The sequence below is a fragment of the Erithacus rubecula genome (genome assembly GCF_903797595.1).
Source record: "Erithacus rubecula genome assembly, chromosome: Z".
Taxonomy (NCBI): Eukaryota; Metazoa; Chordata; class Aves; order Passeriformes; family Muscicapidae; genus Erithacus; species Erithacus rubecula.
In genome coordinates, this window is record NC_136661.1 from 806,532 (window position 1) to 817,971 (window position 11,440).

Below are 11,440 nucleotides of genomic sequence, written 5' to 3' on the forward strand. Positions count from 1 at the left end.
TACCAGCTAAGCAACTGTGATATGCACAAATCACATGATTTCTTGAGCTTATATCTACATTCCCAACTTAACTCGAAAAATGTTTTACATACTTTTCAATGGGAAGATGATGAGGTCCAGAAACAGAGAGCTTGTAGATGAACATAAGAAATTTTCGAAATGCATCAAAGAAAGGCCAATGTGAGAGAAGACAGATACATTTGTTTGAATTGATGGACTTGGAAGTAATCACTTTTCTCTCTACAGTTGTCAGAAGGCCCAGCTGCAATTGCTGTTTTTCTGTTAGCAGCTCCCGGGGATAAGGCTCATAAAACTGGATAGCAGCACCGTAAACCTACAAGATGAAGACAAACAGCTAAACAGGCACAGTATTTAGCAGGAATATGGGCTAGAACTTTTGATGCATCTTTAAGTCTTCCCAGTTTGCATAAGCTATAGTGCTTTTGCTGATACCTTATGAAATTACTTTTTTCATGTAACATGCACAAAGCAACCCTACAAACAAAATGCCTTGAACTATCTTCCTCATTTTCACTGCACCTTCCTCAACAAAGTATTCACACTCAATTGAAAGGGGAGGAACCAAACCTTCATTTTGTGACAAAACCTTATCCATTAATCATCTGCATCAAAAATATCCCCCAAAATCTCAAACTCAAACCCTCATGAGATGTTTCTGCTCGGTAAATTCCCCTATCATTACCAAACTAAACAGTAAAACTATTTTAACTTTGACTTCCCTCAAAAGGTCAAAAAGATATAAACCTTTTCTAATATTCCTTCCCTATTTGTCTGTGTTTCATATTCTGGCAAGTATAGCAAAAATGAGTAAGGAAAGAAAAACAGCAGCAGCTGCTGCATTCTTCCTTGGAAAAGAAGTAATAATATTCTGGAAAAATGTGTGTTTTTTCTGTTTGGAAATGGAGAAGTATGTAAATTTTTCTGTTAGGGGAGTGAGACAGAGTGGAAGTTGAGTTGTTATCACCAACAGAGCCAAGCCACTGTTTATTAGAGAGCTAATCATACATTTATACAGACAGCCAATCACACATTACAATCACTTACTCCCTCATGCAATTCACACACACACACACAACCACACCCATGCAGAGTTGGAAAGCTGAAACAACAGCTGGGAGACCAACCCTAAGCAAAGGCTCCCTTGCTTCATCAGGAGTACCTCTACCACCTTCCCACCTGTAACCCAGTCATACAACATGTTTTTGATGCCTTTGTGCGCTGATGGCCTTATACAGATTCAGTAGACAAATGTGAATGTTTGACAATAGAATTCAGATGTTCTGAATCTATCTCTTCATGCAAATTCAACAAAATTACTAAGTCTTGGAAGTTCATTAGAGTCTTTCACATCCTAGCTCTCAGCGCACACTTTTCCTCTCTCTGCCTTCCTGCTTTCTGGTAACTAGTTTCAACTCACATGCAGAGATATCTACAGAGCCCTATTACATAAAGTCACGTGCCCTGTAAAGTCACATAGAAGTGTTTGTTTAGGTAACCATGTGAAAACTACTAATTTGCTACATCGCTGACACATGTTGAGTTGTCCTTAATATATAGACTAGACTTCCATTTCCATTACATGAAAGAACAGGGAAAGTCATGTGCTGTGAGTTTTGCATTTGTTAGGTATGTGGTTCTGCCTACATGGGAGTAAACAGCATATACTCTTCCAGCTGCTTCCTGTTTCAGCTCAGTTTTACCTTACATGAAGGCTTAAGAAATATAATTTTATAAGGGAAGAATTAGACAATGCATTTCTCAAACAGAGAAGAAACAATCCCTTTCTTTCTCCTCTCCATCTCTATAACAGTCATCTGAAAGAAAAGCAAAAACAGTGTGGAGCCATACCTTTTCTGCAGAAGAGCAGGTCAGTACAAATGTTGAGAACACTGGTAGTGGATATTTGGTTTGAGGGTCCCAGCACTCAATAGTAGCTCCCATAGGAAGGCAGAAGAGAGGTACAGAGTCTGACAGCGGAAATGATTCATAGTTCTCTTGAGGATATCTGAAAATTAAGCCTCAAAAACAGAAAAAAGAAAAGTAAGCACATTTGCTGTGTAGGAGCTAAATACAGCAAGCAATATGTTTTCTACAAAATATAGCTACATCTAACTATATAACTTCTTTACCTGAACTTTATAACTGACAATTACAGTTGCAAAGAGAAAGTATATCATTTCAGTAAGACTAAGCCATCCAAGTAGCAATCATTTGAAGATAGTGTATCAATACTGAAGTTATCTTTTCAGCTATTACACTTTTAGTAACTGCTCAAAAACAGTACATAGCGAAGATTTTTATACCAAATTAGTTGGGAATTACTTGTGCTATTTAAATGTGACACTGGAATAGACTTTAATAGAAATTCCCATGAAGAAAATTATAATTTACCATAAAAACAGCAGTAATACCTTCACTGAAACCAGGATGAACTAGCTGACTGCATTCCCTGCTTCTCTGTATATCTAACTCTTGCTGGTTGAAAAAAGGCACACAACCATGGGTTTACTACTGGTGCTCATCTTGCTTATTCTGTGGTACACCATTATCTATTAGCTCAGCTTCTATTTTGTAATTTATTCCTTTCAAAGGAATTTGGTGCAGTTACTGCTCAGCAGAAATGCTTCTGAAAGTTTTTTTGGGCTGCGTCAAACAAAACTTAAGCTGTAGCATTAAAAAACCTTTAAAAGTCAGACTTGTCATTTATTGTTCAGAATATTTTTCACTCTCCTCAAATAAGGAACAAGAAAATAGTTGCAGAATTGAAGAGAAGAAACACATTTAACTTCCAAATATAACAGAAGATGTTCAGACATAGAATAAAATACAAGTAAACCTAAACACGATTTTAAATTACTCCTTCTCTGTTACCATCAACACAAGAAATAGGAAGTATTTTCCCACATCTGCAATGTTTGCTAAAACAGAAGTTTGGTACAGCTTCTCAATTAGAAAGTCTCATAATAAGAACTAAAATAATAAAGTTAAATGCAATTTCCTTTTTTTTCTCCCCTGGAAAAAAATAAGGAGAGCAAAGAAGGCAATATAGAAGCTGATTTCAACTGACATCCTCCACGACCAGTATTCTGACTGACAGTGCTTAATTTTTTAAAATTATTATTTTATTTTAACAAGGCATTTGAATCCCTTTGTCAACATGTTAAGACAGTGTCTAAAATTACTTACCAGCTTTATATGCTAAAGAGTTGGAAGCTGGTACAGACTTCTTGTAACAAAGGTATACACTGGAACCCCACTGAAAGACACAAGTTTCATCTCAGAACCAGCAAAGATGACAACAAGCAACAAAAACCAAGCATTTGAATATACATCCTTTACAAACAAATCTGACATTTTAACAAAAAAAATTACAGAATAAAATGACCAGCTGGCTGCTGAGTTCATGTAAATGACAAAAATGAGACTTCACTCTTTTCTCATTTTTCAGAGATTACAGAATTTACATAAAATAACCACACCACACACCACCATACTACTCTCTGACCTATTTCAAGAAAAGAACAGGCAAAACTGAAGCAGAGTAATTTCCACCTTCATGTTTCCTTTGAAACTAGACTCGTATGGGGACCTCATTGCAAGAAGTCAAGCTCTAATCATCATAACTCATAATTTGAAGCTTTTAGTGTACTTCTATAAACTGGTTATTGACACAGTGTTTTTGCAGTTTGTCTAAATATATTCTTCTACTCACAAAAATTCACTTATTCCACTGCAAGTAAACAAAATGCAGAATAGACTAAATAAAAGGGAAGCAATTAAAGCAAAGCACACTGAGAAACTCTAAGCAGAAATTATCATCCTGACAACGCCTTAGTAACACAGGCATTATGAATAACTAAGGAAAATGCACTTCTGATTCATCCCCAGTTTCAGCATCCTCAAAAGGTGTGGGAGAGATAATTTAAAAAAAATAAAATTAAAACTTCATTGCACTACTCATAAATAACACCTAGACATGAATATGCAAACTGAAGTAGAGAGTAATCAGTATGACAATAATTTCCAACATGAAAGGAAATCAAAGCAACAAAACCTACAAAACTGACATCTCACATACAGTATAACAAATGAAGAAATTGACAATTACAATAGTGCTAAGAAGAGTTCAAGGAGCTCAGTCTTTAAAAATATGTGTTGGGCTAAAAAAAAGAAAAAATAAAGAAAAAGAAACTTGAGCTTAAAGATACTCACCATCCCACAATTTAAATTCTTATCCACTTTACAGAATGTGTGAGGAGGGGTTTCCCCTTTGCTGGTAACAATTACACAGATATCGGTCACTGCCAGTGAATTCTGGGGACGCACGGGAGGGGCCCTTCGGTAGGTGATGAAGATGCGCTGCGAGGAAGCTGAGCTGTTGTTAACGTTGGCACAACGACCGTACGGAGTGGCCTGAATCACCTCACAGCCCGCAATAACGCGGTCCTTCCCTTCATAGAGAACTCTGCACACAGGAAGGAAACGCTGTTATGTGATTTCAAACAGACACAAAGTTACTTGAACGAATTTGGAGAAACTGTCCATCCATTAGAACTTATGTCATCATAACACCATTTTAGCATGCATCTCTGATATTGTCTTTCATCATGCAGCACTTGAGGTTGAAGAAACTGCTCAGAAATACTTAAAATTATACTGAACTCTCTTTGGGAACAAATCAGAGTCACAGAAAAATATAATCAAGCTGCATTGAAAAGGATTTAGTTATAGAACTAGTTGGAATGCTGCACTATCAATGAAAAATAAATACAAATTCCACTTTAAATTGCTTGCACACATGACAGTGGATAATTTAATCCCTAAAACGCCTGTGAAGTCTTTTAAAGCTTGTTTTTTTCTGGGTTTTTTGTTAAGCATTTTTTGGGTTTGCGGGTTTGTGTGTTTATTTGGCACTTTTTAATAAATATTTTTACAGCTTCACAGCAGCTAAATAAGCTATAACATTTCTTTACCTAAAAAAAATCTATTAGAAAGTCTCTGTGAGAAAAAGTGTGGTAGTCAAAAAATATACCTGAACATTTTTAATGCACAGATGACATTACAGGGCAAGCTTTATCTCCCATTTCACACCCAAATAAGCAATGGCTCCATTTGCTTGGCTCTCTGCAGTATGTACAGAGTACTTGTCACCTTCAAATGAGTTTTTATCATAACAAGACTGGGGATAAAGGTACCACATTAAAACTTTGTACTTTGTCATCTCCAGCTTCTCACTCATAGTTCTTCACAATGTTAAAACAGAAAACAACCAGGCAATACATATTTACTGTCCCAAAATACCTTTGGTTAAATGTTTGACAGACTAGTACAAAGTATGTATTTGAAAACTTCAAAAAGTCATGTGTCTAAGCTAAAATAAGAGTCTTAATGACCAACAATCCTTTTAATTAAAAAAAAGAACTTTAAAAAATATGATTAAACTTCCAAAATTACTTAAGGACTATTTCCCTTATTAAACAGGAATACACAAATATTACTGTTTATTACGGTTCAATAGAAAAAACACGTATCTTGTCATAGTACTGATGACAGACATGAATTACAGTCATAGAATGCTTAAAAAAACCCGAAGAAATCACATGAGTTGGGACTATATTGATGCAGCTATCTGGTTGCCAATTTATATAACTAGTTCATGGAGAACAGTAATATTCAAAAATGGTTTCAGTTGGAAAGACTCTGACCATCAGACTTGGTACATTTAAACCATGTGTACTCTCAGGTCCAAAACCAGCCTCATACCAGCATTTCCAAATTGCAACATTAGTGTTAATATATTACCTACTGGTTCAAGGTATTTATAGAGAAAGTAGGTATAATTTAACTACTTCTAAACTAAGTAATGTTCTGGAAGAACATGTATTTTTGTTCTTTTTATTTGTTTACCTGCTCTATAAAGTTAAAAAACCTCAAACAAAACAAGCCAAACAACTACAATGGCAGCAGCTCTCAGGCCATATCCATTGTGCATAAGGAGTTTACATGATCTCATCACTATCTCACATCCATCAGAAAAAAAAACTAACAGAGCAGTCTCCAAAAACGTTTCAGTCCAGTTTTATTTCAGTTTCATGTATTTTAAGAAAAATTATAAATTTATTCCAGGAACATTTGACAGCTGTCACCTTATGAGAAGGAACACAGCATTAATCAGACTGTTCCAGCAGTCCAATTTAATACGTTTACACGTATTCTAAGAAAAATATTTAAAGTGTTCAAGACTTTATCAGTGGGGTCAACTCTCACCAAATGAATAAAGAAAATGAAAGCAACACGCTCCTCTATATGTACACTAGAGAAGTATGATTAAACCCACACCATTTCCTAACCTCATGCATAGTTCTGAACTTACAGTATGATGCTGTATCTGCAAGCAAACAGAAGAAAGCCATCACCCATGAAACACTCAAATTAAACAACAGTTTTAATGATAAAATATGCCTTTTTAACTCCTCTTCCTCTTTCATTTTGAATATTGAATATTGTATTGAATAATAAAGGAACCTTCATAAATATTGTGAGGTCAGAAAATTGATGGATTGAGCAAAGGGAAAAGAGTGACAGAATGATTTATCTTTTATTTCTACTGCCATCTCTAGCATTATTTTACTGAACAAACAAATTATTAGTTTCATCATTATTATCTCCTGATTGTTCTAAACACTCAGCTGGAGTTGTCACAGTGATGGGATTAAGGAACAATTGAAGATGCTGGCTTATATAAGAACATCTTATAGTTTCTATTACCCTTCTTGAAATTTCAGTTCATTTTCTTTTTTAAAATACATGTCTAATGAAGAGGATAATTTGTTCAATAGATATGCCTGCAGACATTTTCAAAAATCAGGCATATATAATCACAAGGATTCTTAGCACAGAAGCCCTAACCAAACAAAAGTTTCCCATATAACTTAAAAAAATATTAAAAAAAAAAATCAGAATTTCTTAACCGACATAATGCAAGTTACCTAACTTTCATGTTACTTGGTCTTACAAGAACCTCTGCTTCAGATAAGAAGTCCGATATTCTTTCTTTTCTATACTAAGTGTTATGAATTGCAAAACTGCTTGCATTTTCAAAAAAAACATTTTTCTGTCAGGTTTTTCTTCCATGTAAGAAGAATGAGGTGGAGTTCCAACAGATTCCTAACTGAAGTGTAAAACAAAGAGGTAAGATTTTTTTTGACAGTCTCACTGCATTTAAACCAAAACAGATCTCAAATCTCAGTTCTTGTCTGTTTCTGTAACATCAGCAGAAAAACCAGGAAAGGAAAGCAACAGAATGGCAGTAACTGAATTACTTCACAAACATACAAGCTTAAGATACTAAGTTTTACAGCTACATGTAAGAAAAGGATCTTAGAGATCTTTTATCCTAGGAATGAACCTTTATTTTTTCCAACTATTATTTTTTCCAACTAATTGATCTGATTAATCCTGGGAAATGTAATATCCAGAGGCATGGAACATGGCCTAACTATATTCAAGTAAGTAACTGCAGCAGGAATTCACTCTAGCAACTTACAGACACTTAGATTCAACAAGCAGCAAACAAATAGATAGGAATGAGGATGCAGGACACAGAAATATCAAACACAAGGACAGTGGCAGGCAAACAGTACAGCATATCCCTATCTCCCTCTTCAACGAACAGCATTTGTTTAACTACTTTCCATAAAAATAACACTGAAAGAAATACACAGACAGACAAAAACATTCATCAAGAATCACTTGAATGTTCTGACCATAACATAACTCAATTTTATGCATACACTAACAACCCTGAGCTAAGAGTACACATTTCATCCTTTCAAGGGATATATTCTTCCTGTACATATATTGAGCTTACTCAGCATGTTAGACAGGCTCAAAGGTAAAATATTATTTCCTTAATATTATTTCCAAAATATTGGTTCCTTAATAAAATAATAGAAAACAGCATAAATTAGCCTTCAGACTGTACATGCATCTTTTGCCTGAACTCTACTTTTATCTGAACACAATGGAATTCACAGGGAAAAAAAATGAGAAAAAAAGATGGCTCTAACCATCTCTTGCACATAGTTGCAAAGCAGGAGAAACAGCAGGGGGAGAATATGCATCATTGCTCAGAGAGAAAAGACTGCCACGATGTGTTAGGTGTGACACCCTAACTAGATCTGTCTACAACAAAATACAGAATAAATACCATTTTCCAAATGCCATCATCTTAGTTAACTACTTGCCTATTTTGTTTACAAAATCTCCCCAAGCATTCAAGCTTCTAAGGTCATGGTAGACACAAAACAAATATATACTATACACGTTGCTTCCTTAAAGTCACATGCTGAAGACTGATTTTTCAGGAATTCCTTTGAGGAAACACTCCCTGTAGAAACTCTTCCTTCTCTAAGAACTTAATGAAGTTTAACAAAGCAGTCAAAATATAATCTCACACTGCACCGTCTCTTCTTGCAGTTCAAGTCACACACATGGGAAAAGATTATGTTAAAAATCAGTTTTACTTAATGATATTAGAGGATCTGGGATACAGAACCAAATTTAATTCAATGCACTGAAGGCTACTGGAACACAGGTTGGATGATCAAGATGAACAGAAGTTAGAATTATTAATTATACAGCTTAATTAAACAACTTGAACTATAACCCTTAAAAGTGAACTGTCTTGCCATGAAGCTGCTTTCATTACTCAGATTTCACTATCAGTCTCCCCCTGACTGGACACTGTTAGTGTGTAAGAATTCAAATTAGGTCAAAAACTGGGTATGTAAGCTTCATGCCCAAGAATTTAAGATTATAAATGAAAATAATAAAAATATTACAGCATATTGTTGCTATTTATATATGCATGATTTTTACTCCCAACTATTTATTTAATAACAAAATAGTAGAAAAATACACATTCTTTATTTTGTCATCATTGTAACAGCACCACACAACCAGGCTCTATTTTCTTTCTCACTATATCCCCAGTAGTTCTACAATGTCCTTACACATTTTTAAGTTGTATCTTAAAGAGAATTCCACAAAGTGATAATTTTTGACTTCTGAAGTAATTTTCAGAGTAAGCATGTTAATGTTTCTGGATTTGGACTACATATTTTCTATAAATTAATTCTGTGTTATTCTGTCATCTTTCATAAAACTGCAGCAGAGAACTTAATTTCTTGTATTTTATCAGTTTTTATCAGTTTCATCTCTCCTATCTTTTAAACTAAAACATTATCATTAATTTTAAAAAGACAAGTTCACTAGAAGACTGACACTCTGTTCGACATATTCTATACAGAAACACACAGTAAGCAATATAGATTCAAACAGGACTTTTTAAGAAACTTTCTCACATCTGTTTTCATGATCATCTGTGAGGAGTAAGATTTTATCGTTATTGAAGGAAGAACTGAACTGCAATAGAAATCTCACCCGATGTCAGTAAGAGGTGGTTTGTCCCGGCCTCTCTTGTAGCAAAGAAAAAGTTCAGGACTCTTTAGACTTCCATAGTTTAAGTTGGCTTGGAGGGCTGTAGGTGTGGCTTCAACACAGGTATATCCCTCTGGGACAGTTTCACCAGCTGATTTAATTATCACAGCAATGTCAGTAATTGGAGCCTTGGGACCAGTTGACTTTGTTTCATGTCGGCTGATTTCTTGGTCCAGGAGGGTTGCTGTGTCTGTATCAGTGAGCCCTGCCACTACGAAATAATCAGCCACTCGTGGACCTTTGTCTTCTATCATGGTTATGTCAGTACTTCCTGGAGAAAAGAAAGAGAGAGAAATCAAATGCTCTCCTTTCAAAGTCAAACTCTTATCTCAACAACTATGAGAACTTAGAATTTTCAAAAACAATTTTTGCAAACAGAAAAACTTTTATATTCATGAAAATTCTATAGAAACTGCAAAACAAAACTTTGACTTTTGATGCACAAGAAAGATACTGAAAGATATCAAAAGTAATCAGATATCAGTTCTAGCACCATAGCAGTAATGTTTTAGCTCAAGGAAGTTTAAATGAGATATAGGGTAACTCAAAGCTCTTAACATAGCAGCTACACAAAAAATATCTTATTTATGATACTGTCCAAGCTCTTCACAGGCTATACGTTGATGTAGCTATTCCAATATAAAAGCATCCATATTTTCTGACATGGCTTGTGAGCAATTTGACCACAGAATCACGTCTTGGGTTTGTTGTTTTTATTTTTTTCAACAGAGAGAGAACAATTGCAAGTACAAACTCACCACTTTATCTTATGCATAATTCATCCATTTTGTTTTATAACACAGACCTAACAGTGCAGTCTTGAGACATTCAGCTGACAACTATAACATCTGGAAGTAATTTACAAAAATCACACATCCAAACTCACATTTCATCAGCTGATCAGACAGTACACATTACTGCTCAGCTGCACATTCCAGATCTGGAAAAAGTTGTTCCCCTAACACCACTGATGTTCACTAAGTATATAAATCTTTTATTTTCACAAGATGAGTAAGACCTATTTAAACAGTAGCAGTCAAGCAATTAACCTGAATACTGTTATACCTCTTCAGGAAGCTAAATATGACATTCTTCTAGATCTCATTTCCATTACCAGATGTCTGAGAATCCCATATAAAAAGTTGATGAGTAATGGAAGTCTGGTTCCCATCTCTGAAAACAAGACAGCCACAGCTACCAAGTTCCCACCAACCAAAGCACTGGTGGTTCATGGGTACCACCACCAAAATAATTAGTGCACCAATATGGAAAAGTTCCTTGTATTCAGAATGTCTTCAACTCTGGTAACTACATAAACACTGGCCTCTGCAGAAAGAAAGTGGTTTGGTGAAGACAGTATAATCTTATTCCCTGCAACCTGATTTATGTCCCTGTTCTTATCCTGCCCTTTCTTACTGACATTATATTCAAAAGGTATTTTTGATTTTCACAACACACAAGACTTCTAAGACTTTTGATAAGTGTACTAAATACTCATCTGAGGCAGAAATCAGTTATCTGTCCTGCATATTTAATAAGAAATTTTAGCACAAGATTATGCAACTTGGATGCCACACACTATATTGCAAGCTACTGTACCATGAGATCAAAGTAGGGAGGGGAAGGAAAATAATTTCATGCAAATTTGTTGTACCTCTATATTCCAACTACAGTTTTTATTTTCTTACACTGAAATAACAACTTTTCAAATCCCTTCAAACCTGAAAGGAGATGTACCTGCACCCTTTAAAATATTACATTTTGCACTGTCACTACAACATTCTCTAAACACTTCAGCTAACAGCTTTGTAGAACAATCTATATAGATAGATATAACAATCTATATAGATAGATATAGAAGAGTTTGCCTCCCTTACAAAGGAGAAAGCCATGAGACAGTTATTTATGTGACCGGATT

The 11,440-nt window shown here is 35.0% G+C and overlaps 1 protein-coding gene across 1 annotated transcript in view; it reads right to left on the reverse strand.

The window, feature by feature from the left end:
- DENND4C (DENN domain containing 4C) overlaps nucleotides 1–9,793 on the reverse strand; it is a 45,807-nt gene extending 36,014 nt beyond the window's left edge. Inside the window, exons 1-5 of the mRNA XM_079330180.1 lie at nucleotides 9,466–9,793; nucleotides 4,234–4,486; nucleotides 3,208–3,277; nucleotides 1,870–2,039; nucleotides 93–334 (exon numbers count right to left, since the gene is read on the reverse strand). Of these exons, the coding sequence (XP_079186306.1) occupies nucleotides 93–334; nucleotides 1,870–2,039; nucleotides 3,208–3,277; nucleotides 4,234–4,486; nucleotides 9,466–9,776 (1,046 nt within the window). The 5' untranslated portion in view covers nucleotides 9,777–9,793. The remainder of the gene's footprint in view (nucleotides 1–92; nucleotides 335–1,869; nucleotides 2,040–3,207; nucleotides 3,278–4,233; nucleotides 4,487–9,465) is intronic.
- Nucleotides 9,794–11,440: the final 1,647 nt, after the last annotated feature.